We start from the raw sequence: 24,339 nt of genomic DNA, 5'->3' as shown, positions 1-24,339 counted from the left end.
TACCTTGTTATCACTCGGTTGAACCTGGGATAAATATAATCTATTTGTAAGGAAACTGGTATATCCTTTATGCATCAGAATATATTTGAGTAGCAGATCTACATTAGTACTATTGGTACATATTTAATCCTGTTAAATTATTTAAGCATTTGCTATCCCTCAATAATAGTGGTCACATGCTTAGATTTACATTGTTAAGTTTGGAATAGCTTTGTTCATAATGAATCTATTGACCTAGTGGCACAACTTTATTTATTTTGAAATTGAAATAATGTTTGCAAAACCAACAAAGTCATGGATAAGTTGAATTATATTCCATATACTATATATATCATCTAAATATATGTACATGGTATACCACAATATACCATAACCACTAAAACTGTTGCATGTTAACATCTGATTTAATTATTATATTTGACCTATATCCATAACTTGGACTGTCCCTGTCTCACCACTAGATATATTTATTAGTATATTAGTGTTAGGACTATGGATTAAGATGACATCCTAGGTCTATTTACCAATAAGACTTGCTAATAATTTATATTACTCAAGGTTTTATCCCCTAGTGGATATCTCACTTGCTGCTGCTCTTGTCCCGTTTTAAGTTAATCGTCGTTCCTGTATTTTTAAATGTATCGTCTTGCCATTATTTTTAAAGTCCCAATAAAAGTTAAATTTTATTTTTCCTAGTTTATCCGCCACTCATTATTCAGTCTAATACCATTTACAAAGGGAATTTGAGTGCTATTTATATGTACTTTTTTTTTGAAGGTCATACCTCGTTTTGTTCCAATTTAAGATTTGTACAGAGCACCAAACAATTACACGATTTGACAGTACTATAGTAGGAGGGGACAATATAATTCCCTCCTAGCTATTATTAGTAATTATATTCCCTTTTTTACTTTTCAGTAGTGCCATTGGGCTTCTTTTTCTATGCTAATAATCCACCTTTACCTGCCATTATTTCCAGGATGGATGTACAGGATCACCGCTTGGATCATTTTGCACTAGCCCTGCTGACTCGCACTGCACATTTGGACCAAAGTGTCCCGCAAGTTATGGCTGCTCCTGTTTCCGCTGCTGCACCTAGTCCTACCAGGAGCATGTCCGGTTCTGCACCTCTACCTCAGCGATATGGAGGCGATCCTATTCAGTGCAGAGGGTTTTTGAACCAGGTGGGCATTTACTTTGAGATGTTACCTCAGGCGTTTCCCTCTGACAGAGCTAAGGTGGGATTTCTCATCTCGTTACTTTCTGACACAGCTCTTGCCTGGGCTAATCCCTGTTTTGTAAAGTCAAGAAATGTGAGTTCCATCAGACTCAAGTAACCTTCCTAGGTTATGTTATCTCCGTTGCAGGGTTCTCCATGGATCCTGACAAGTTATCTGCAGTTCTGCAGTGGCCTCGCCCAGTTGGTCTTTGGTCTATTCAACTTTTTTTGGGGTTCGCCAATTACTATAGAAAGTTTATTAAAAACTTTTCTTCCTTGGTCAAACCTATCACAGACATGACCCATAAAGAGAATGATCCACTCCATTGGTCACCTACTGCCATTAAGGCCTTTGATAGTCTTAAGATTGCCTTTGCTGCCGCTCCAGTTCTGGCTCATCCTAACCCTGTCCTGCCTTTTATTCTTGAGGTCGATGCGTCTGAGACTGGAGTAGGTGCCCTCTTGTCTCAACGTCCTACGCCTGACAGTTCCTTGCATCCATGTAGTTTCTTCTCTAAGAAATTGTCTCCAGCGGAGTGCAATTATGAAATTGGCGACAGGGTATTACTGGCCATAATTTTGGCACTCAAGGAATGGAGGCATCTTCTGAAGGGTACTAGCGTGCCAGTGCTCATTCTTACTGACCACAAGAATTTAACTTATCTATCTGAAGCAAAACGTTTGTCGCCCCGACAGGCCAGATGGGCGCTATTTTTGTCTCTCGGTTCAATTATGTGGTCTCCTACCTGCCTGTTAGTAAAAATGTTAGGGCTGATGCCCTCTCTCGACAATTTTTGCCTCTGTCCAAGGAGGAGTCTGTACCTACTCCTGTTATACCTCCTGACCATATTTTGGCTACCATACATACTAATTTGACTTCTCCCTTGGGGGAGGAGATCCTGGCTGACTTTTGCACACTTACCACTAAAAGCCGCAGGTCACCCAGGCAAGAACCAAATGATTTGGTCTGTCACTCGACAATTCTGGTGGCCAGGTCTTCGTTCTGATGTTGCTGCGTATGTTGCCTCCTGCTCAGTTTGTGCACAGAATAAGACTCCTCGACGTCTTCCTGTGGGTCTTCTTCAACCTATTGCTAATGGTGAGCATCCTTGGACACATCTTTGCATGGACTTCATTGTCAAGCTCCCTGTTTCCAATGGCAATACTGTTATCCTTATGGTGGTTGACCGTTTTTCTAAAATGTCACATTGCATTCCCTTGATGAGGCTGCCTACCGCTCAGGAGCTTGCTTCAATTTTTGCCCGGGAGGTCTTCCGTTTACATGGGTTACCCAAGGAGATAGTGTCGGACCGGGGTAGTCAGTTTGTCTCCAGATTTTGGCGTTCCTTTTGTGCTCAAATGGGGATTCAGCTTTCCTTCTCCTCAGCATATCACCCTCAATCCAATGGGGCTGCGGAACGGTCTAATCAAGCTCTGGAACAGTTCCTCCATTGCTATGTCTCAGATCACCACAATAATTGGTCTGAACTGTTACCTTGGGCAGAGTTTGCTCGTAATATTGCTATTAATGCTTCCTCCAAGTTATCCCCATTCATGGTGAATTATGGGTTTCAACCATCCTTATTGCCCAATTCATTCATGTCTCAGGGTATTCCGGCTTTGGAGGAGCATCTCCGGCAACTCCGTTCCACGTGGGTGCAGATTCAGGATTGCCTTCATCGTTCTATGCAGCGCCAAAAGTTCCAGGCTGATCGTAGGCATCTGCCCGCACCATCCTACCAGGTTGGTGAGAGAGTTTGGCTGTCCTGCCGCAACTTGAACCTTTATGTGCCTTCCAATAAATTGGCTCCCCGTTATGTTGGTCCTTTTCGAATACTCCGACGGGTTAATCCTGTGGCCTATGCTCTTGACCTTCCTCTTGTTATGCGCATCTCCAATGTTTTTCATGTCTCCCTCTTGAAACCATTGGTTTGTAATCGGTTTACCACTGTGTTGCCTCATCCCCGTCCTATCTTTGTTGACAACCATGAGGAGTATGAGGTCAGCAGCATTATTGACTCTCGTATGTCCAGGGGCCGTGTACAGTATTTGGTTCACTGGGGGGGCTACGGTCCGGAGGAGCATTCTTGGGTTCCCTCCTCTGATGTTCATGCTCCCGCCCTCCTCCGTGCCTTCCATGCCCGTTTCCCCAATAAGCCTTTTGTCCTTCCGCGGGGGAGGGGTTGTTGAGGGGAGGGTACTGTCAGGGTTTTTTCCCTGTTGTTTTTGCCATGTGCTGCTGGCAGCCATTTTACTCGCCTCTCTTCCTGACTTTGGTGCATTGTGGGGGATGCTGCTCATTTCCTGCACGTCCTTTTATGGCCAGACTGGTATGCATTATCCGTGTGAGACAGGATGCAGTCTCAGAATTGTGATGTCATCACTTATTATTTAAAGGGCCTCTGTTCAGTATGCTTTGCCTTTGCGTTGTCTCAGACCTGTTTGTGAGAGTTCCTGTGTATTACCTGGCTGCCTGACGTCCTTCCTGGTTCCTGATCCCTGGCTTGTTCCTGACTCTGCTGTTTTCCTTGTTCCTGATTCTGGCTCCTCTGACTATTTGCTTTGGCTCCTGACTCGGCTCGTCTGACTGCCAGGTCTGGTTTTGACTCCTGGCTTGTTATTTGACTTGTGGACTTTTTATTATTTTTTGCTATTAATAAAGGTGTGATTAATTTTGCACTTCTCATCTCAGTCTGATTCCTGGCACCCTGACAGATAATCCTATTCTGAACTGATTTTTTAATGATACTTCATTCCATTCAGAATCCTTTAGCCATATCTTAAACTCTGATATATAGTCTTCAACTATTCTTTTATGTTGTTTAAGATTTCACAATTTATTCTCAGCTCAAATAATGTGTCTGCCCAGGCACAGGGTTCACCTCTTAAAAAAGATATTATGGTGAGTACTTTAAGTCGCTCAGTAGGAAAAGTTTTAGGTTTTAAATTAATATACAATTTACAAGCGTTGAAAAATTGTCTAAATGATTTTCTTTCACCAAAAAAATGTATCAGGTGGGTTTATAAAAGGATCTGGATTATTTTCAGAAAGCGTAGTTGTAGTACTTAACCCTTCTTTGATTAAGTTTCTGAGGGTAAGGTTTTCAACCTGGAGCTCTCTAAGACCCTGTGATAACTGGTCAACTTTATGAGTCAGTTCCCTGACGTGGTTTGTTAATTCAGTAGGATTCATTATTTTTGACCCCTTTATCCAGGCTTGGTATTCTGTAACAAAGTTATATCTTAATATAATGTCTTTAAAGGAAATTTCATATAAAGGGAAGATATTGCTATTATAAACATATAGGAGTATAAGGAGTGTCTCATATATAATAAATATTAGACGACGTTAATTAATCTTGAATTTCATGTCCAGTATTTCATATGAATAGTTTTTAATATATAGGAAAACTTATAAAACAATAGTGCAATATGGAGTTGGTAATAATATAGATAAATCTTAGTAAGCACGAATATATATATTCATATACACATATATACACACACACACACAGTATATATATATATATATATAGTGTAAGTTCAGGAATGAGTAAGTATGCATACAACCTCACCGGACTCTAGATGGTAATGATCTCAGAAGAGCAGCTCCAAACTGACAGGCAATCCAAATAGCGTGGTTAGCGTGGATGCGTTGCACCGAACAGTTGAGAGGCTCACAGGTGACGTCACAGTAGCAAAGTGGAAATCAGCTGAAGGTGAAAACGGCTGCACGAAATCCAGGTTGCAGGTTGAAGTAACAGAGTGAAAGTTCCAGGACAAAGTAGAGACGATAACTCTTAATTAAAAGAGTAGGATGGAATACAGAACAATAATAATGATTCGAATGGTAAATCCAATTTCGAGTGTGGCTTAACGAACCAGATTGTATAATTCAATACCAAGCAATGATATTAGAAAAAGGCGGCCCTTAAATAGCCCTAAGAGGAAAGGATGTAAACTCCTCTTAAAGGGCCAGATCTTACATCCTAGGACCCGGACTACAGAAACCGCTACGTCTCCTGCGCCACAGATCAACAGAGAAGGATAGACACACCCAGACACATGGAACGCCTGGCAGGAACGCCCCTGCACTAGGGAAAAAACGCGCCAAAAATGGCCGCGCAAAATTCCTGCAAGTAAACCTGAAAGTTCCACACATTGCCACAGCCTCATCTCGCACATAACGCAGCAATGACACAATAAACAATATCATGTATAACTCCCTGTTCAATAATCACCCTTCCAGGAATATTAACCTTTGATTTTGTAAAGATAAAAAGGCGCCACATTGTGACCCTGTCTTCTATGTTATCATTAATAAAAAAATTAAACGATCTTACCAGAATCTACACCATGGAAAAAGAACACGGCCCTTCAAGTGTAACAGGTTAGTAGCGTCACATTCCATTCAGAATCCTTTAGCCATATCTTACATGAACTTGAGTGTAGAAAGCAGGCAGCGATACTCGTCAACTCTGATTGCTTGTGGAGCTGTTAATATGAGTCAGGATGGTTTCGCAGAAAGACTCTCCCTGCATCTCCAGACTAACTTTCGCCCAGGCCCTCACTGAGAGGCTGACAGGACTCCTTAAAACTCCAGTCCCACTGTGACGAGCACTACCCTCCATAAGAGACTACTCCAACACTCCGGCACTCCTCTGCCATCCTCCTGTGATGAAAGGCAAAGAATGACTGGGGGATGAGGGGAGTGAGGGAGGTACTTAAGTCTTTGGCTGGGGTGTCTTTGCCTCCTCCTGGTGGCCAGGTTCTTAATTCCCAATAGTAATGAATGAAGCCGTGGACTCTCCTCCCCTTTAGATGGAAAGGGTTTTTATTTGGGGGGTTGGTTGTGTGGGTGGTGGGTTTTACTGTTGGGGGTATTTATTTTATTTACAGGTAAAAGAGCTGATTTCTTTGGGGCAATGCCCCACAAAAGTCTCTTTTAAGGGCCATTGGTAGTTTATTGTAGGCTAGGGTTTTTTATTTTGTTTTGTTTTATAGGGCTATTAGATTAGGTGTAATTCTTTTTTATTTTTGATAATGTGTTTTTTTTCTTCGTAATTTGGTGTTTATTTTTTGTAACAGCGTTTATATTTTTTTTTGTAATTTGTATTAATGTTTAATTGTATATTTAAATAATTTGAGTAGGGTTAGGTTTCTTTAATATGTAATTTACTTTATTTAATTAGTAGTTTAATTTAATTGTAGTATAATAGTTAGGGTAGGTTAATTTATCTTTTAAAATTTGTTTATTTTAATTCTACAGGTAAGTTTTAATTTATATTAAGATAGGGATGCTGTAATTTTAATTTAATGTTAGCGGGTTGTTAGGTTTAGGGGTTAATAGCTTAATTTAGTTTACGGCGATGTGGGGGGCTGATGGTTTAGGGGTTAATAGGTTTAGTTAGTGGTAGTGATGTGGGAGGACAGGGGTTTAGGGGTTAATAAGTTTATTTACTGGCGGCGGTGTCATGAGCAGCAGAATAGGGGTTAATACATTTTATTTAGGTGGTGGCGATGTCGGGTGGCAGATTAGGGGTGTTTAGACTCAAGGTTTATGTTAGGGTATTAGGTGTAAACATAACTTGTTTTCAACCATAGAAATCAATGGGAAATCTGTCAGCATCAAACATAAGCTTTCGGTGCTTTCAAACTCCCATTAATTTCTATGGCATCCGCAGCCTCCAGGGTGGTGGATTGAAAACCAGGTACGCTGGGTCGGTATAGTCGTGAGTGTACCTGTTAAAAGTTTGATAACTGGGAAAAGGTATCAAATAGAGCCGAATGTGTATTCAGAACATCTGTAATGACGTAAGCATCGATCTGCGTCAGATTGAGATTGCGGGATCGTATGTTACATCACAAATTTCAACATTTGCCGGTCTGTAGGCTTTGATAACTAGGCCGGATCAATCTTGCAACAATTACGCTGCGGAATTCCGGCGTATTTGCGGTTGAGGCTTTGATAAGTATCCTCCTTACTGTGTATGCAGACCTTATGTAAAGCTGTGCTTAATTACTGATATATACTGTGCATATATAAACATTTATTGTGTGTGCAGCCCTTTTGTAATGCAACGCTTAATTACTGATATATACTGTGCATATATAAACATTTATTGTGTGTGCAGACCTTATGTAATGCAGCCCTTAATTACTGATATATACTGTGCATATATAAACATTTATTGTGTGTACAGACCTTATGTAATGCAGCACTTAATTACTGATATATACTGTCCATATATAAACATTTATTGTGTGTGCAGACATTTTGTAATGCAGCACTTAATTACTGATATATACTGTGCATATATAAACATTTATTGTGTGTGCAGCCCTTTTGTAATGTAGCACTTAATTACTGATATATACTGTGCATATACAGGGAGTGCAGAATTATTAGGCAAATGAGTATTTTGACCACATCATCCTCTTTATGCATGTTGTCTTACTCCAAGCTGTATAGGCTCGAAAGCCTACTACCAATTAAGCATATTAGGTGATGTGCATCTCTGTAATGAGAAGGGGTGTGGTCTAATGACATCAACACCCTATATCAGGTGTGCATAATTATTAGGCAACTTCCTTTCCTTTGGCAAAATGGGTCAAAAGAAGGACTTGACAGGCTCAGAAAAGTCAAAAATATTGAGATATCTTGCAGAGGGATGCAGCACTCTTAAAATTGCAAAGCTTCTGAAGCGTGATCATCGAACAATCAAGCATTTCATTCAAAATAGTCAACAGGGTCGCAAGAAGCGTGTGGAAAAACCAAGGCGCAAAATAACTGCCCATGAACTGAGAAAAGTCAAGCGTGCAGCTGCCAAGATGCCACTTGCCACCAGTTTGGCCATATTTCAGAGCTGCAACATCACTGGAGTGCCCAAAAGCACAAGGTGTGCAATACTCAGAGACATGGCCAAGGTAAGAAAGGCTGAAAGACGACCACCACTGAACAAGACACACAAGCTGAAACATCAAGACTGGGCCAAGAAATATCTCAAGACTGATTTTTCTAAGGTTTTATGGACTGATGAAATGAGAGTGAGTCTTGATGGGCCAGATGGATGGGCCCGTGGCTGGATTGTTAAAGGGCAGAGAGCTCCAGGCCGACTCAGACGCCAGCAAGGTGGAGGTGGAGTACTGGTTTGGGCTGGTATCATCAAAGATGAGCTTGTGGGGCCTTTTCGGGTTGAGGATGGAGTCAAGCTCAACTCCCAGTCCTACTGCCAGTTTCTGGAAGACACCTTCTTCAAGCAGTGGTACAGGAAGAAGTCTGCATCCTTCAAGAAAAACATGATTTTCATGCAGGACAATGCTCCATCACACGCGTCCAAGTACTCCACAGCTTGGCTGGCAAGAAAGGGTATAAAAGAAGAAAATCTAATGACATGGCCTCCTTGTTCACCTGATCTGAACCCCATTGAGAACCTGTGGTCCATCATCAAATGTGAAATTTACAAGGAGGGAAAACAGTACACCTCTCTGAACAGTGTCTGGGAGGCTGTGGTTGCTGCTGCACGCAATGTTGATGGTGAACAGATCAAAACACTGACAGAATCCATGGATGGCAGGCTTTTGAGTGTCCTTGCAAAGAAAGGTGGCTATATTGGTCACTGATTTGTTTTTGTTTTGTTTTTGAATGTCAGAAATGTATATTTGTGAATGTTGAGATGTTATATTGGTTTCACTGGTAAAAATAAATAATTGAAATGGGTATATATTTGTTTTTTGTTAAGTTGCCTAATAATTATGCACAGTAATAGTCACCTGCACACACAGATATCCCCCTAAAATAGCTAAAACTAAAAACAAATTAAAAACTACTTCCAAAAATATTCAGCTTTGATATTAATGAGTTTTTTGGGTTCATTGAGAACATGGTTGTTGTTCAATAATAAAATTAATCCTCAAAAATACAACTTGCCTAATAATTCTGCACTCCCTGTATAAACATTTATTGTGTGTGCAGACCTTATGTAATGCAGCGCTTAATTACTGATATATACTGTGCATATATAAACATTTATTGTGTGTGCAGACCTTATGTAATGCAGCACTTAATTACTTTTATATACTGTCCATATATAAACATTTATTGTGTGTGCAGACCTTTTGTAATGCAGCACTTAATTACTGATATATACTGTGCATATATAAACATTTATTGTATGTGCAGACCTTTTGTAATGCAGCACTTAATTAATGATATATACTGTCCATATATAAACATTTATTGTGTGTGCAGACCTTTTGTAATGCAGCACTTAATTACTGATATATACTGTGCATATATAAACATTTATTGTGTGTGCAGCCCTTATGTAATGCAGTACTGAATTACTGATATATACTGTACATATTATAAACATTTATTGTGTGTGCAGACATTTTGTAATGCAGCGTTAATTACTAATATATACTGTGCATATATAAACATTTATTGTGTGTGCAGACCTTTTGTTTTGCTGCACTTAATTACTGATACAAATGTTCCACATAGTGCGGGGTGATCACGCAGTAGGACCGCTGACAAACTTACATTAGTGTATTGTAGTAAGCGTTACTGCCCATTACTACTAGAGGATCTAACTATCCCTCTAACCAGCAGCAGCAGTGTTTTCTGAAGCATTTCTGTTCTCTGTCCAAAAATAGTGCAGGAACTCCGTTTCCAAACCTCATGCGTTCCTGTTAGACTTGACTCATAAGTACACTGTGAAAGTAGCAGGGACTAAGCCCATAAACATGACACTATCATTTTTATACTGTGACACTAGCAGGGACTAAGTACATACACGTCACTGTCATTAGTACACTGTGGCACTAGCAGGGAATGAGCACATAAACATGTAACAGTCATTAGTATACTGTGTCACTAGCGGGGACTGAGCACATAAACATGTCACTGTCATTAGTACACTGTGACACTAGCAGGCACTGAGCACATAAATATGTCACTGTCATTAGTACACTGTGGCACTAGCAGAGACTAAGCACATAAACATGTCACTTTCAATAGTACACTGTGACACTAGCAGGTACTGAGCACATAAACATGTCACTGTCATTAGTACACAGTGACACTAGCAGGGAATGAGCACATAAACATGTAATAGTCATTAGTACACTGTGATACTAGCAGGTACTGAGCACATAAACATGTCACTGTCATTAGTGCACTGTGACACTAGCAGGTACTGAGCACATAAACATGTCACTGTCATTAGTACACTGTGACACTAGCAGGGACTGAGCACATAAACATGTCACTGCCATTAATACACTATAGCACTAGCAGATACTGAGCACATAAACGACTGTCATTACTACACTGTAGCACTAGCAGGTACTGAGCACATAAACATGTCACTGTCATTAGTACACTGTAGCACTAGCAAGTACTGAGCACATAAACATGTCACTGTCATTAGTACACTGTGGCACTAGCAGGTACTGAGCACATAAACATGTCACTGTCATTAGTAAACTATAGCACTAGCAGATACTGAGCACATAAACATGTCACTGTCATTAGTACACTTTAGCACTAGCAGATACTGAGCACATAAACATGTCACTGTCATTAGTACACTGTAGCACTAGCAGGTACTGAGCACATAAACATGTCACTGTCAATAGTGCACTGGCACTAGCAGGTACTAAGCACATAAACATGTCACTGTCATTAGTACACTGTGGCACTAGCAGGTACTGAGCACATAAACATGTCACTGTCATTAGTACACTATAGCACTAGCAGATACTGAGCACATAAACATGTCATTGTCATTAGTACACTGTAGCACTAGCAGGTACTGAGCACATAAACATGTCACTGTCATTAGTACACTGTAGCACTAGCAGGGACTGAGCACATAAACATGTCACTGTCGTTAGTATACTGTAACACTAGCAGGGACTGAGCACGTAAACATGTCACTGTCATTAGTACACTGTGTCACTAGTAGGTACTGAGCACATAAACATGTCACTGTCATTAGTACACTGTGTCACTAGTAGGTACTGAGCACATAAACATGTCACTGTCATTAGTACACTGACACTAGCAGGGACTGATCACATAAACATGTCACTGTCATTAGTACACTGACACTAGCAGGCACTGATCACATAAACATGTCACTGTCATTAGTACACTGTAGCACTAACAGGGACTGATCACATAAACATGTCACTGTCATTAGTACACTGTGACACTAGCAGGGACTGAGCACATAAACATGTCACTGTCATTAGTACACTGTGACACTAGCAGGTACTGAGCACATAAACATGTCACTGTCATTAGTACACTGTGACACTAGCAGGTACTGAGCACATAAACATGTCACTGTCATTAGTACACTGTGGCACTAGCAGGTACTGAGCACATAAACATGTCACTGTCATTAGTACACTGACACTAGCAGGGACTGATCACATAAACATGTCACTGTCATTAGTACACTGTGACACTAGCAGGAACTGAGCACATAAACATGTCACTGTCATTAGTACACTGTGACACTAGCAGACACTGAGCACATAAACATGTCACTGTCATTAGTACACTGTGTCACTAGCATGGACTGAGCACATAAACATGTCACTGTCATTAGTACACTGTGACACTAGCAGGGGCTGAGCACATAAACATGTCACTGTCATTAGTACACTGTGGCACGTGTAGGGACTGAGCACATAAACATGTCACTGTCATTAGTACACTGTGGCACAAGCAGGTACTGAGCACATAAACATGTCACTGTCATTAGTACACTGTGACACTAGCAGGTACTGAGCACATAAACATGTCACTGTCATTAGTACACTGTGACACTAGCAGGTACTGAGCACATAAACATGTCACTGTCATTAGTACACTGTGACACTAGCAGGGACTGAGCACACAAACATGTCACTGTCATTAGTAAACTGTGGCACGTGTAGGGACTGAGCACATAAACATGTCACTGTCATTAGTACACTGTGGCACGTGTAGGGACTGAGCACATAAACATGTCACTGTCATTAGTACACTGTGACACTAGCAGGGACTGAGCACTCAAACATGTCACTGTCATTAGTACACTGTGACACTAGCAGGGGCTGAGCACATAAACATGTCACTGTCATTTGTACACTGTGGCACGTGTAGGGACTGAGCACATAAACATGTCACTGTCATTAGTACACTGCGACACTTGCAGGCACTGAGCACATAAACATGTCACTGTCATTAGTACACTGTGACACTAGCAGGGACTGAGCACACAAACATGTCACTGTCATTAGTACACTGTGACACTAGCAGGGGCTGAGCACATAAACATGTCACTGTCATTAGTACACTGTGGCACGTGTAGGGACTGAGCACATAAACATGTCACTGTCATTAGTACATTGTGACACTTGCAGGCACTGAGCAAATAAACATGTCACTGTCATTAGTACACTGTGACACTAGCAGGTACTGAGCACATAAACATGTCACTGTCATTAGTACACTGTGACACTAGCAGGTACTGAACCCATAAACATGTCACTGTCATTAGTACACTGTGGCACTAGCAGGGACTGAGCACACAAACATGTCACTGTCATTAGTACACTGTGGCACGTGTAGGGACTGAGCACATAAACATGTCACTGTCATTAGTACACTGTGACACTAGCAGGGACTGAGCACACAAACATGTCACTGTCATTAGTACACTGTGATACTAGCAGGGGCTGAGCACATAAACATGTCACTGTCATTAGTACACTGTGGCACGTGTAGGGACTGAGCACATAAACATGTCACTGTCATTAGTACACTGTGACACTAGCAGGGACTGAGCACACAAACATGTCACTGTCATTAGTACACTGTGGCACGTGTAGGGAATGTCACAATAGTTATTAGAATCTCTTTCTAGTTACTGCACAACTGCCTTATGTTTGTTTGCTCCTTAGGGATGCTGCGGTACGTCGCTATGTTGCTGATGATCTCCATAAGACCTACATTGTCAGACTACTGCCCTCGGATATGCATTTGTGACAACGTCAGATCTTCTGTAACATGTGCCAATAAGAACTTGTCTGAGGTGCCTGTCACCATCCCACAGGTCAGTAGAATGACCAATTAATACCATAACTGTCACTGTCAGATTTCTGACTACCCCCAGCCTATGGGTTTGGTAACAGAGATTTATGATGAGGCACAGGACTTGGGCAGATGAAGTCTAATAAAGGGAATTATTTTGCTTATTGTATATGGGTGTCATGTTAAAGGGACATTAAACACTTTGAGATGGTAATATAAAATGATAAAAAGTGTATATATAAAAAAACTCCAATATACTTTCATTATTTATTTTGTCCCCTTTTCCTCTAATTCCATTCTGAAATTGTGAGCTTTTCAGTTCCTGTTAGAACTGGAAGTGCAGAACACTGATATATTCCACACAGCCATTGGCTGCACACTCTAGTGACCTATTTATAACTGTCCCTAATCAGCCACAGCAGAGACGGTAACCTAAGTTACAACATGGAAGCTCCAATTTTTTTTTTTTTAGACACTAAAACTTTACACTTATTTAAACAGCCAATGAAACTTTATAAACTACATTTACATGTTATTCTCAGACTAATCTTTTCTTTAAATGCTTTATTCTATCTTGCATTTGTTTAGTGTAATGTCCCTTTAAAGGTTTTCTAACAAAATATCGGCTAGATTACGAGTTTTGCGTTATGAGCGGCTTGGTACTAACTTGCAAGTTATTGTCACCGTTCACCTCCCTATAGCGCTGCTATTACAGGTTTTCATAAACCCAGCGTTAGCAGGCAATATAGCAGCGTTGAGCTCCATACCGCACTCAAATACCAGCGCTGCTTTGAGCTGGTTTTACGTGCTCGTGCACGATTGCCCCATAGACATCAATGGGGAGAGCCGGCTAAAAAAAAAGCCTAACACCTGCAATAAAGGAGCGTAAAGCTCCGTAACGCAGCCCCATTGATTCCTATGGGGAAACAAAATTTATGTTTACACTTAACACCCTAACATAAACCCCGAGTCTATACACCCCAATCTGCCGCCCCCGACATCGCCACCTACAGTACACTTATTAACCCCTAATCTTCAGCCCCCAACGTTGCCGCCACTATACTAAAGTTATTAACCCCTAACCCTAACACCCACTAACTTGAACATAATTAAAATAAATCTAAATAAAAATTATAATTAATACCTAAATAATTCCTATTTAAAACTAAATACTTACCTATAAAATAAAACCTAAGCTAGCTACAATATAACTAATAGTTACATTGTATCTATCTTAGGTTTTATTTTTATTTCACAGGTAAGTTTGTATTTATTTTAACTAGGTAGAATAGTTAGTTAATAGTTATTAACTATTTAATAGCTACCTAGCAAAAATAAATACAAATTTACCTGTAAAATAAAACCTAACCTGAGTTACACTAACACCTAACCTTAAAAATACAATTAACTAAATTACACAAAATAAAAAAGAAATTCAGATATTTAAACTAATTACACCTAATCTAATAGCCCTATCAAAATAAAAAAATAAAAACCTAGCCTAAACTGCCAATGACCCTTAAAAGGGCCTTTTGCAGGGCATTGCCCTAAAGAAATCAGCTCTTTTACCTGTAAAAAAAAAAAAATACAAACAACCCCCAACAGTAAAACCCACCACCCACACAACCAAACCCCCCAAATAAAATCCTATCTAAAAAAACCTAAGCTCCCCATTGCCCTGAAAAGGGCATTTGGATGGACATTGCCCTTAAAAGGGCATTTAGCTCCTTTTCAGCCTAAACCCTAAGCTAAAAATAACCCCCCCCCCCCAATAAACTTAAAAAAAAACTAACACTAACCACCAAAGATCCACTTACAGTTTTTGAAGACCGGACATCCATCCTCAACGAAGAAGGGAAAAGTCTTCATCCAGAGGGCAAGAAGTCCTCAACGAAGCCGGGAGAAGTCTTCATCCAAGCGTCAAGAAGTGGTCCTCCAGGCGGGCAGAAGTCTTAATCCAGACGGCATCTTCTATCTTCCATCTTCAAGACATCCGGCGCAGAGCATCCTCTTCTGACGACGGCTACTGAAGAATGAAGGTTCCTTTAAGGGATGTCAGCCAATCGGAATTAAAGGTGAAAAAATCCAATGCAATCAGCCAATAGGACTGAGCTCGCATTCTATTGGCTGATTGGAACAGCCAATAGAATGCAAGCTCAATCCTATTGGCTGATTAGATCAGCCAATAGGATTTAAGCTCAATCCTATTGGCTGATTGAATCAGCCAATATGATTTTTTTCACCTTTAATTACGACTGGCTGATAGAATTCTATCAGCCATTCGGAATTCAAGGGACGCCATCTTGGATGACGTCCCTTAAAGGAACCTTCATTCTTCAGTAGCCGTCGTCAGAAGAGGATGCTCTGTGCCGGATGTCTTGAAGATGGAGCCGCTCTGCGTCGAAAGGATGAAGATAGAAGATGCCGTCTGGATGAAGACTTCTGCCCGCCTGGAGGACCACTTCTGCCGTCTGGATGAAGACTTCTCCCGGCTTCATTGAGAATGGATGTCCGGTCTTCAAAAACTGTAAGTGGATCTTCGGGGGGTTAGTGTTAGGTTTTTTTAAGAGTTTATTGGGTGGGTTTTATTTTTAGCTTAGGTTTTGGACTGAAAAAAATGACCTTTTAAGGGCAATGCCCATCCAAATGCCCTTTTCAGGGCAATGGGGATCTTAGGTTTTTTAGATAGGATTTTATTTGGGGGGGTTTGGTTGTGTGGGTGGTGGGTTTTACTGTTGGGGGGTTGTTTGTATTCTTTTTTACAGGTAAAAGAGCTGATTTCTTTGGGCCAATGCCCCGCAAAAGGCCCTTTTAAGGGCCATTGGCAGTTTAGTTCAGGCTAGGGTTTTTTTTTATTTTGGGGGGGCTTTTTTATTTTGATAGGGCTATTAGATTAGGTGTAATTAGTTTAAATATCTGATAAAAAAAATTATTGTGTAATTTAGTGGGTTTTTTTTGTAATTTAGTTAATTGTATTTAATTTAATGTATTAAATTGTAGTGTAAGGTTAGGTGTTAGTGTAACTCAGGTTAGGTTTTATTTTACAGGTAAATTTGTATTTATTTTAACTAGGTAGTTAGTAAATAGTTTATAACTATTTAGTAACTAGTCTACCAAGTTAAAATAAATACAAATTTACCTGTGAAATAAAAATTAAACCTAAGCTAGCTACAATGAAACTATTAGTTATATTGTAGCTAGCTTAGGGTTTATTTTACAGGTATTTAGTTTTAAATAGGAATTATTTAGGAATTAATTGTAATTTGTATTTAGATTTATTTTAATTATATTAAAGTTAGTGGGTGTTAGGGTTAGACTTAGGGGTTAATAACTTTTGTATAGTGGCAGCGATTTTGGGGGCCGCAGATTAGGGGTTAAAAACAGTAATGTAGGTTGCGGCGATGTTAGGGACAGCAGATTAGGGGTTAATAATTTTATTTTAGTGTTTGCGATGCAGGAAGGCCTCGGTTTAGGGGTTAATATGTAGTTTATGGGTGTTGGTGTACTTTTTAGCACTTTAGTTATGAGTTTTATGTTATGTTATCTTTAACTTTACTTCCAATGCACAGTATATGAGATTCTACATTTGTACCTATTCATTGTTAAATCACAATTTACGTTTTCACAGCCCACTCAAAAGCTGGATCTACGAGGAAATGATCTCAAGGTTATTCCCGGAGGAGCATTCCTGCCAATTCCTTATCTGACTCACCTTAATCTTCAGAAATGCAAAATTGAAAGGATTGAGGAAGGGAGTTTTCGAGGCCTCAGTCGCCTAGTGTACTTAAATTTAGGTTTTAATCACATAAGTTTTATATACCAGGAATCCTTTGATGGCCTTTCATCTCTGCAACAGCTTATTTTAGAGAAGAATCGCCTGGAGGAGATCAAGCCTGGAGCATTTAGCCAACTAGGATTTCTTAACTTCCTTCATCTGGCAGACAATTTCTTAGTCTACCTACCAGATATGTTGTTCCAGGGTCTACAACAAGTTAAATGGATTCGGCTTTCAAATAACATGATTAACACTGTGTTTAATGAGGCCTTTGGTGGTCTACCAAGTCTCAGAAGGTTAAGTTTAGACCATAACGAACTTCAGTTCTTCCCTCCTGAAGCATTTTCGAGACTATCTGGCCTTACAAGGCTGGAACTTGGATGGAACCCAATGACTTTCATTGGGGAAGAAGCTGTTCAGATGGCTTCCCTGAAACAGCTGCTTCTCAATAACATGGCATTGCAAGAGGTGTCTTTTAAGGCCTTTGAAAAAAGCCCACAACTGTTGGTGATAGACCTGAGTAATAACCAGATTAGGACTATCCAAGCATTGACAGGAGTGGAGCAACTAAGTCGTATAAATTTGACAGGAAATGCAATACGCTGTGACTGCTACCTAAGGCCTTTTAAAGAGTGGGCAGACTTGAAAAGGCTGAAAGTTGATCTCATCTGTTCTGGTCCAAGCCACTACCGTGGAGACCACATAGACTCTCTAAGAGCCATTGACTTAAAGTGTGGTGGTTATTCTGATGAAGAGGATGACCACCTCCCAGTCACACAGAAACCTAAAAATGAAAATAGTTGTCCAGAAAGCTGTGTCTGCAAGTCTGATGTCAAACATGCAATTTGTGAGAATAAAGGCCTTCAAAGTATCCCCAAAGGTTTCCCTGCAGGCACTAGCCTACTTGACTTGAGGAGAAATGTTTTCCACTCAGTTCCCAATGAAGCATTTGTGGTAATGAAGGACGTGGTATCTTTACATCTGCAAAGCTGTCAGATCAATCAACTGCAACCAGGGGCATTTATGGGTATGAAAAATTTGGTTTACTTGTATCTATCACACAATCAAATTTCTAATATTAACCCAGCTGTCTTCCAAGGAGCACCAAAGATTGGCTATATTTACCTAGACCACAACAGATTTACTCTGATCCCAAAGGGTGCTTTCAAACTCCTTCCCAGCCTTTTTTCCCTTCACATGCAATACAATTCCATCAGTTCACTCGTTGACAACAATATGGCAGGAGCAGAAAAGCTACACTGGATATACTTAACTGGTAATATCATCAAGTCTATCGCTCCAACAGCTTTCAGAAATATCCGTGAACTGGAGAAACTTCACCTAGATGAGAACTTATTACCAGAGGTGCCGACACAAGCTCTTAAAGGAATACCTAACCTGGAAGAACTGAAGTTAACCAAGAATCCAATCAGATCTATTGGTAATGGGGCCTTCTTAACAGTATCTCGATCCCTAAAACACCTTTACCTTGATGACATGGGACTGGAGCAGGTATGTTACAGAGGTGCATTTGATAACTAGCTCATTTTAAAACAATGTTGCATGTAAATTATATATACATGTATGTCTCACAGCAAACAGTGAGTACAGGAGAGGATATAGTGATGTGCGAATGTTAATCATTGCATCAGGAGAGTGGAAGAGTGACACAGGAGATACAGGGTGAACACCGATTACAGCCAATAAATATCAGAAACTTCCATTCTTGAAAGATCAGTTAGTAGTTGCAATGAGGCAAAACTCATGTTACCTGCTCTAATCAATAGAAATAGAAATGTGTGGAAATATACATAAAAGGCAAAAGTGCTTCACATATAGAGCTACATCACAATCTAGATGAACACACGTGTGCAAGTCCTCAAAATATAGTAAATACATACAGAAAGTGAAGCGCTCTCTCAGAAACGAACACCAGCTCAATGACTTGTTAACTTGTTCTATTGCGATTTAACACCCAGGAGCAGCTTCCATGAAGTATGTCAGTCTGATCCTGCCTAACAAGGTCAGTTCAACCGTGAAATACCAGGCAATCCGTCTCTAAACAAGGAACATGGCAACCCCAGATGATTATTTCGGTCTTCATTAGGCCTCGACATCTGTGAAGTAAAGCCATATTAGTCTAAGCACATTGGGAAAGGAGTCCAAGTTTGGTTTCCCCCTTAGGGAGATTAAATACATACAGAATGAAAAGCACTCTCTCAGGAACGAAAACCAGCTCAATAGCCTGTTCTATGGTGATATACCACCTGGGAGCAGCTTCTTTTAGCTCAATAATGCTTTTCTCACAGAAGAAATTTCCTGAAGTAACCAGACATGGAAGCCTTGCTCAGTGTGCTTAGAGCAGTGTTTTCCAAACTGTGTGTCGTGACACATTGTGTCGGCTGCAGTATTAATTTTTTTTATTTACATTATTTTTTGTGGGGGGGGGGGTTTCCGACTTTCCGCCTGCCTGCTATGGATATCACATGATTGACACGTGATTGATTGGCGCAGCTCAGTGGGAAATGAAACTATTCCCATTGGCTGATTTGGCGGCACATTGGCTCCTGACTGCACTGTAGTCTCCTCAATCGGCTTGTGACTGCATGTGTAGTCAGTGAGTGGGACAGCAGTGTGTTTGCAGTGCGGGCAGAAGTCAGTCAGACTCATAGAGCTCTGAGGGCGGCAGCTTAAACGCTGAGCTGAAGTCAGAAGTCAAAGTGTTTTTTTTTGCAGCTAGCTCCCAGTAGTGCATTGCTGCTCCTGATATATGGATAGGAAGTGGAAGCTTAAAAATGTAAGAAGCTTTATCTAATATTCCACCAAATATTCAGAAACTGTTCATCCCATCAACCTCATACATGCAATTAAAATATCAGGTAGCTATTGGTGTTATTAAACTTTTTAGTTTAATTGACTGAGTAGTAATATTGCCCCCAGAGGTAGTCATTGGTATTGCAAAAACCAACTTACACAGCAAACTGTTAAACAGATAATTACAGAAGACAGATGCAAAAGCTCAGCAATTAGGTTACAAACGGTCATAAACAAGTAATGTCTTTAGTACACACACAGTAAATGGTTATGATGCGCTAGTAATGACAATAACAAACATAAACAAGTAATGTCTTTAGTACACACACAGTAAATGGTTATGATGCGCTAGTAATGACAATAACAAACACAAACAAGTAATGTCTTTAGTACACACACAGTAAATGGTTATGATGCGCTAGTAATGACAATAACAAACATAAACAAGTAATATATTTAGTACACACCCAGTAAATGGTTATGATGCTGTAGTAATGACAATAACAAACATAAACAAGTAATGTTTTTAGTACACACACAGTAAATGGTTATGATGCGCTAGTAATGACAATAACAAACATAAACAAGTAATGTCTTTAGTACACACACAGTAAATGGTTATGATGCGCTAGTAATGACAATAACAAACATAAACAAGTAATGTCTTTAGTACACACACAGTAAATGGTTATGATGCGCTAGTAATGACAATAACAAACACAAACAAGTAATGTCTTTAGTACACACACAGTAAATGGTTATGATGCGCTAGTAATGACAATAACAAACACAAACAAGTAATGTCTTTAGTACACACACAGTAAATGGTTATGATGCGCTAGTAATGACAATAACAAACACAAACAAGTAATGTCTTTAGTACACACACAGTAAATGTTTATGATGCGCTAGTAATGACAATAACAAACAAACAAGTAATGTCTTTAGTACACACACAGTAACTGGTTATGATGCGCTAGTAATGACAATAACAAAGTAACAAACATAAACAAGTAATGTCTTTAGTACACACACAGTAAATGGTTATGATGCGCTAGTAATGACAATAACAAACATAAACAAGTAATGTCTTTAGTACACACACAGTAAATGGTTATGATGCGCTAGTAATGACAATAACAAACATAAACAAGTAATGTCTTTAGTACACACAGTAAATGGTTATGATGCGCTAGTAATGACAATAACAAACATAAACAAGTAATGTCTTTAGTACACACACAGTAAATGGTTATGATGCGCTAGTAATGACAATAACAAACACAAACAAGTAATGTCTTTAGTACACACACAGTAAATGGTTATGATGCGCTAGTAATGACAATAACAAACACAAACAAGTAATGTCTTTAGTACACACACAGTAAATGGTTATGATGCGCTAGTAATGACAATAACAAACACAAACAAGTAATGTCTTTAGTACACACACAGTAAATGTTTATGATGCGCTAGTAATGACAATAACAAACAAACAAGTAATGTCTTTAGTACACACACAGTAACTGGTTATGATGCGCTAGTAATGACAATAACAAAGTAACAAACATAAACAAGTAATGTCTTTAGTACACACACAGTAAATGGTTATGATGCGCTAGTAATGACAATAACAAACATAAACAAGTAATGTCTTTAGTACACACAGTAAATGGTTATGATGCGCTAGTAATGACAATAACAAACACAAACAAGTAATGTATTTAGTACACACACAGTAAATTGTTATGATGCGCTAATAATGACAATAACAAACATAAACAAGTAATGTCTTTAGTACACACAGTAAATGGTTATGATGCGCTAGTAATGACAATAACAAACAAACAAGTAATGTCTTTAGTACACACACAGTAAATGGTTATGATGTGCTAGTAATGACAATAACAAACATAAACAAGTAATGTCTTTAGTACACACACAGTAACTGGTTATGATGCTGTAGTAATGACAATAACAAACATAAACAAGTAATGTCTTTAGTACACACACAGTAAATTGTTATGATGCGCTAGTAATGACAATAACAAACACAAACAAGTAATGTCTTTAGTACACACACAGTAAATGGTTATGATGCGCTAGTAATGACAATAACAAACATAAACAAGTAATGTCTTTAGTACACACAGTAAATGGTTATGATGCGCTAGTAATGACAATAACAAACACAAACAAGTAATGTCTTTAGTACACACACAGTAAATTGTTATGATGCGCTAGTAATGACAATAACAAACACAAACAAGTAATGTCTTTAGTACACACACAGTAAATGGTTATGATGCGCTAGTAATGACAATAACAAACACAAACAAGTAATGTCTTTAGTACACACACAGTAAATGGTTATGATGCGCTAGTAATGACAATAACAACCATAAACAAGTAATGTCTTTAGTACACACACAGTAAATGGTTATGATGCGCTAGTAATGACAATAACAAACATAAACAAGTAATGTCTTTAGTACACACAGTAAATGGTTATGATGCGCTAGTAATGACAATAACAAACAAACAAGTAATGTCTTTAGTAGACACAAATTAAATTGTTATGATGCGCAGGTAATGACAATAACAAACACAAACAAGTAATGTCTTTAGTACACACACAGTAACTGGTTATGATGTGCTAGTAATGACAATAACAAAAATAAACAAGTAATGTCTTTTGTACACACACAGTAAATGGTTATGATGCGCTAGTAATGACAATAACAAACACAAACAAGTAATGTCTTTAGTACACACACAGTGAATGGTTATGATGCGCTAGTAATGACAATAACAAATATAAACAAGTAATGTCTTTTGTACACACACAGTAAATGGTTATGATGCGCTAGTAATGACAATAACAAAGTAACAAACATAAACAAGTAATGTCTTTAGTACACACACAGTAAATGGTTATGATGCTCTAGTAATGACAATAACAAACATAAAAAACTAATGTCTTTAGTACACACACAGTAAATGGTTATGATGCGCTAGTAATGACAATAACAAACAAACAAGTAATGTCTTTAGTACACACAGTAAATGGTTATGATGCGCTAGTAATGACAATAACAACCATAAACAAGTAATGTCTTTAGTACACACACAGTAAATGGTTATGATGCGCTAGTAATGACAATAACAAACACAAACAAGTAATGTCTTTAGTACACACACAGTTAATGGTTATGATGCGCTAGTAATGACAATAACAAACATAAACAAGTAATGTCTTTAGTACACACACAGTAAATGGTTATGATGCGCTAGTAATGACAATAACAAACATAAACAAGTAATGTCTTTAGTACACACAGTAAATGGTTATGATGCGCTAGTAATGACAATAACAACCATAAACAAGTAATGTCTTTAGTACACACACAGTTAATGGTTATGATGCGCTAGTAATGACAATAACAAACAAACAAGTAATGTCTTTAGTAGACACAAATTAAATTGTTATGATGCGCAGGTAATGACAATAACAAACACAAACAAGTAATATATTTAGTACACACACAGTAAATGGTTATGATGCGCTAGTAATGACAATAACAAACACAAACAAGTAATGTCTTTTGTACACACACAGTAAATGGTTATGATGTGCTAGTAATGACAATAACAAATATAAACAAGTAATGTCTTTTGTACACACACAGTAAATGGTTATGATGCGCTAGTAATGACAATAACAAACAAACAAGTAATGTCTTTAGTACACACAGTAAATGGTTATGATGTGCTAGTAATGACAATAACAAACAAACAAGTAATGTCTTTAGTACACACACAGTAAATGGTTATGATGCGCTAGTAATGACAATAACAAACATAAACAAGTAATGTCTTTAGTACACACACAGTAAATGTTTATGATGCGCTACTAATGACAATAACAAACATAAACAAGTAATGTCTTTAGTACACACACAGTAACTGGTTATGATGCTGTAGTAATGACAATAACAAACATAAACAAGTAATGTCTTTAGTACACACACAGTAAATTGTTATGATGCGCTAGTAATGACAATAACAAACACAAACAAGTAATGTCTTTAGTACACACACAGTAAATGGTTATGATGCGCTAGTAATGACAATAGCAAACATAAACAAGTAATGTCTTTAGTACACACACAGTGAATGGTTATGATGCGCTAGTAATGACAATAACAAACAAACAAGTAATGTCTTTAGTACACACAGTAAATGGTTATGATGTGCTAGTAATGACAATAACAAACAAACAAGTAATGTCTTTAGTACACACACAGTAAATGGTTATGATGCGCTAGTAATGACAATAACAAACATAAACAAGTAATGTCTTTAGTACACACACAGTAAATGTTTATGATGCGCTACTAATGACAATAACAAACATAAACAAGTAATGTCTTTAGTACA

General features: G+C 38.8%; 1 protein-coding gene across 2 annotated transcripts in view; it reads left to right on the top strand.

Annotated features, from left to right (window-relative positions):
• The window catches only part of CHADL (chondroadherin like), a 201,172-nt gene that overhangs the window by 77,809 nt on the left and 99,024 nt on the right, over positions 1-24,339 (top strand). For both annotated transcript variants that reach the window (XM_053721402.1, XM_053721401.1), the window contains exons 3-4: positions 13,181-13,332; positions 16,939-18,597. In XM_053721402.1, the coding sequence (XP_053577377.1) occupies positions 13,181-13,332; positions 16,939-18,597 (1,811 nt within the window). The remainder of the gene's footprint in view (positions 1-13,180; positions 13,333-16,938; positions 18,598-24,339) is intronic.

Source organism: Bombina bombina, chromosome 7 (assembly GCF_027579735.1).
Source record: "Bombina bombina isolate aBomBom1 chromosome 7, aBomBom1.pri, whole genome shotgun sequence".
NCBI classification, from domain to species: Eukaryota; Metazoa; Chordata; class Amphibia; order Anura; family Bombinatoridae; genus Bombina; species Bombina bombina.
Note: the sequence above shows the minus strand (reverse complement) of the source record. Positions and strands in the feature narration are given on the sequence as shown.